The sequence below is a fragment of the Uranotaenia lowii genome, chromosome 2, assembly GCF_029784155.1.
Source record: "Uranotaenia lowii strain MFRU-FL chromosome 2, ASM2978415v1, whole genome shotgun sequence".
Classification (NCBI taxonomy): Eukaryota; Metazoa; Arthropoda; class Insecta; order Diptera; family Culicidae; genus Uranotaenia; species Uranotaenia lowii.
In genome coordinates this window covers 42052262-42055353 of record NC_073692.1, presented here as the reverse complement: position 1 = coordinate 42055353, position 3092 = coordinate 42052262, and the positions used below count along the sequence as shown (strand labels likewise).

General features: G+C 38.8%; 1 protein-coding gene across 1 annotated transcript in view; it reads right to left on the bottom strand.

The window, feature by feature from the left end:
- LOC129741314 (probable G-protein coupled receptor Mth-like 1) overlaps window positions 1-2605 on the bottom strand; it is a 121335-nt gene extending 118730 nt beyond the window's left edge. Inside the window, exons 1-2 of the mRNA XM_055733034.1 lie at window positions 2454-2605; window positions 2175-2381 (exon numbers count right to left, since the gene is read on the bottom strand). Of these exons, the coding sequence (XP_055589009.1) occupies window positions 2175-2381; window positions 2454-2605 (359 nt within the window). The remainder of the gene's footprint in view (window positions 1-2174; window positions 2382-2453) is intronic.
- Between the last annotated feature and the right edge of the window lie 487 nt (window positions 2606-3092).

Genomic DNA, 3092 nt, shown 5'->3' with positions numbered 1-3092 from the left:
GCGGGTAATATGCGCATATTAAGGAAAACACTCATTTTCTCCCATATTCCGATAGATAGGAGCCTGAAAACTATGTGCACATGAGCGGACATCTGTTTTCTATACGTAAGAGCAGTTTTTCTGCTAAAATCTCTTACAGTTTTTGTGAAAATAATTTTATAATAAAAGAAGTCAAAATAGCCGATTTCCGAAACCGGCGGGCTAAATGCGCATATTTATGTTTTAAGCTATATTTCATTTACACTCGCAATATTTTGAAATTATTTAATTGAAAATGGTAGAAACGGATGTTAGGCATACGTCAAGGCTGAAATTTTGGTGAAATTTTTTACATCACTAGTTCTTTTGCATGAAACATAGTTAAGTATGCCATATGGCCATATTTCATGGTAATATTTTGTTCATATTGTATTTTTATTGGATCAGTATGAAGTTCTTCTTTTTTCGCTGTAAGATCGTGATTTGAGCGTAGATTTAATGTTTAAATGATAGGAAGTAAAAAATTTATAAGAATAATCTATTTTTCTTGATATAGGCATTTAACCTGCCTTGATATGGGCATTCAGAACCTGTCTCGTATTCCAATATCTTATCATCTACAACTTTGCCAAAAGCTTCAATTTGTTGAATTTCCGATTTCCAGATGAATAAGAAAGAAAAACCATTAAAATTTTTGTTCACAGAATCTGTACGCACGATAATTAAAATTCAATATATTATATCAAAACTGACAAAAATCTTGTTTGAATTTTTAAATTTTTTCGACTTTATATAACAATTTAATTTTTTCATGCCATGTGTTAAAAGTGTTCTACCCTCAAACTGCACTGATTAGATATGATGAATATCTAGCCATATCGTCAATCGGCTGTATGCGCATATTACCTAACATGCGCATTTAGGAACACTTCCCCCTACCACACTGATCTTCAAGAGCAGCACTTGAAATGAATATTGAATCCAGATACTCATTTTGAAATCTTGCGTTGCGATTTATCTGGTTAACAATTCAAAACAAATTGTAGAAGAAAATTTAGACGATTTTCAATCACTTATTTTTAAATTGTTGAAAACGCAGGTTTCAGTTGTGGAAAAGAGTTATCGTTTTTTTTCCTCTCTTCGTCTAGTCGTTATAACACAATCTATTAGACTAGCGATTGCTTTTTGTCGATGGCCACTAAACCTAACGCTTACCGAGAAAGTATTCATTTCTCAATGAGTAAAATGGTACTTTTACCCAGAATATCTGGCATCACTGATGTGTTACCACGGACCTAGTTTGAGTAGTCTCGCTTAACCGTGTAATAATGTAACCATTTGTACTGTCATCGTCATCACCATCCTATTGTTCCCTGCAATCATAAATTGCGATTTGGAACCAAAATAATGTGGTTTGGTTTCGTCGCGGTGAAATAAGATGTTCCGCTAACTGATCGGTCCGATCCGGAAAAGCGGTTCTTCCAATGAATCCCTCGATTCTTAAATTTAAATTTGCTGAACAGCTTCGCATGCCTCGCTCTTGGTAGTGCCTTCGTAAGGGCATCAGCTGGCTGATCGTCAATCTATATGCGCGTAGAGTAAACTGACCGCTTCTCACGATCTCCCTAGTGAACGCATACGCTGATGGGTCCTCACCTGCTCCAGGTACTAGATACAAGGGATGTTGTCCTCCATTTGAGTGAAAGGATTTCTAACCACCCACTTCACCCAGGAAGTTTGCTAACCACAAGCCTTCCTTCACTGCATGGCAGAGGGCTCTTATCTAAGCTTCGGTTGATGACAAACTGACCGTGTGTTGACGTTTCGTTGACCACGAAATAAGATTCCTGAAGATCATGTAAGCGTGACCCGTTCAAGATCTTCGGTCATCGGATTATTGTTTACGGTGTCGCGTTTCTGCAGTATTCCATAGCCATCTCGGTCGTACCTTGAAGGTATCGCAGAATACGCTTCAGGCCTTTCCAATGCCTATTAGCTGGGGCTGGCCTGGTATTTACTAAGTGCGCTAACCCCCGCACAAATATCTGGTCTCGATGAGGTCGCCAGATACTGCAAAAAAAATCAATTCTTTGAACGACTGTTCGATGATAACCGCACCATCGTTTAGCTTCGTTCAGCAAACGTTCATGTCGAGCGGTGTGCCAACAGGTTTACAATCGACCGTACCAAATCACAGCAGAGCCTTTCCGACATATCCTGATTGCAAAATCTCGATGACGCTATTCGGGATGTCTCGCTTGATAGTCATCTCTAAGAAAGTCTTGACTTCCAGGAGATCCTTCATTTGTAATAGCTTGGTCTTGATCCAAATAACCTCTGAAACTTCTTCTCCGGCAGTCAGGATGTCTTCCACGTACAGGATGAGGGTGAGTTCTCGCTTGCTGGATCGTTAAACGCATATACTCTTCAACGGATAGAAACGAAGCGTTCGAATAGCTGGTTCCAAGAACGACCCGCTTGTTTCGAGCCGTAGAGGCTTTTCCTCGTCATCGTTTGGCGACTGCATGAAGATAACTTCTTCTGAATTTCCATTTAGAATTGTAGTTTTGAAGTCCGTCTGATGAACGATTGATACCCTCAACTCAACCATATCATCGCGGACCATCTTCTGTATCGCTCCATAGCCAAGATGTCCGTGTCAATTTTGGCACTATTCTGACTAAGGAACTTTTTTAATTCAAAAGGTAGTGTTAGTTTGTTTGGTACAATTTTGTACCCAATAGCTTTCAAAGAACCATTGTCCAAACCACTAAATTCAATGACACTGTGAAAACCTGCCATGATTTTTTCAATGCAGAAATGTCAAGCCTAAAGCATGGATAATCTTAAATCCAAAGCATGAGGCCAAATCCGGCCAGAAGATTGTTGGGACATTGTGGGCCTTAACCCTCATCCGCATTAGATTTCATTACCCTAATCAGCACTTGTGGTGTCAATTTGACACCATAAGCTCAAATCGTTATAACTTTTGGCGTGTTAGACCGATTTTAACAAAACTTACATCAAAAGAAACCTTGTAATGTCAGTAAAATATGTTTAGAACATTATATACAGCTAAAGTTACAAGTTTTCTCATTATTCAGCATGAAAGA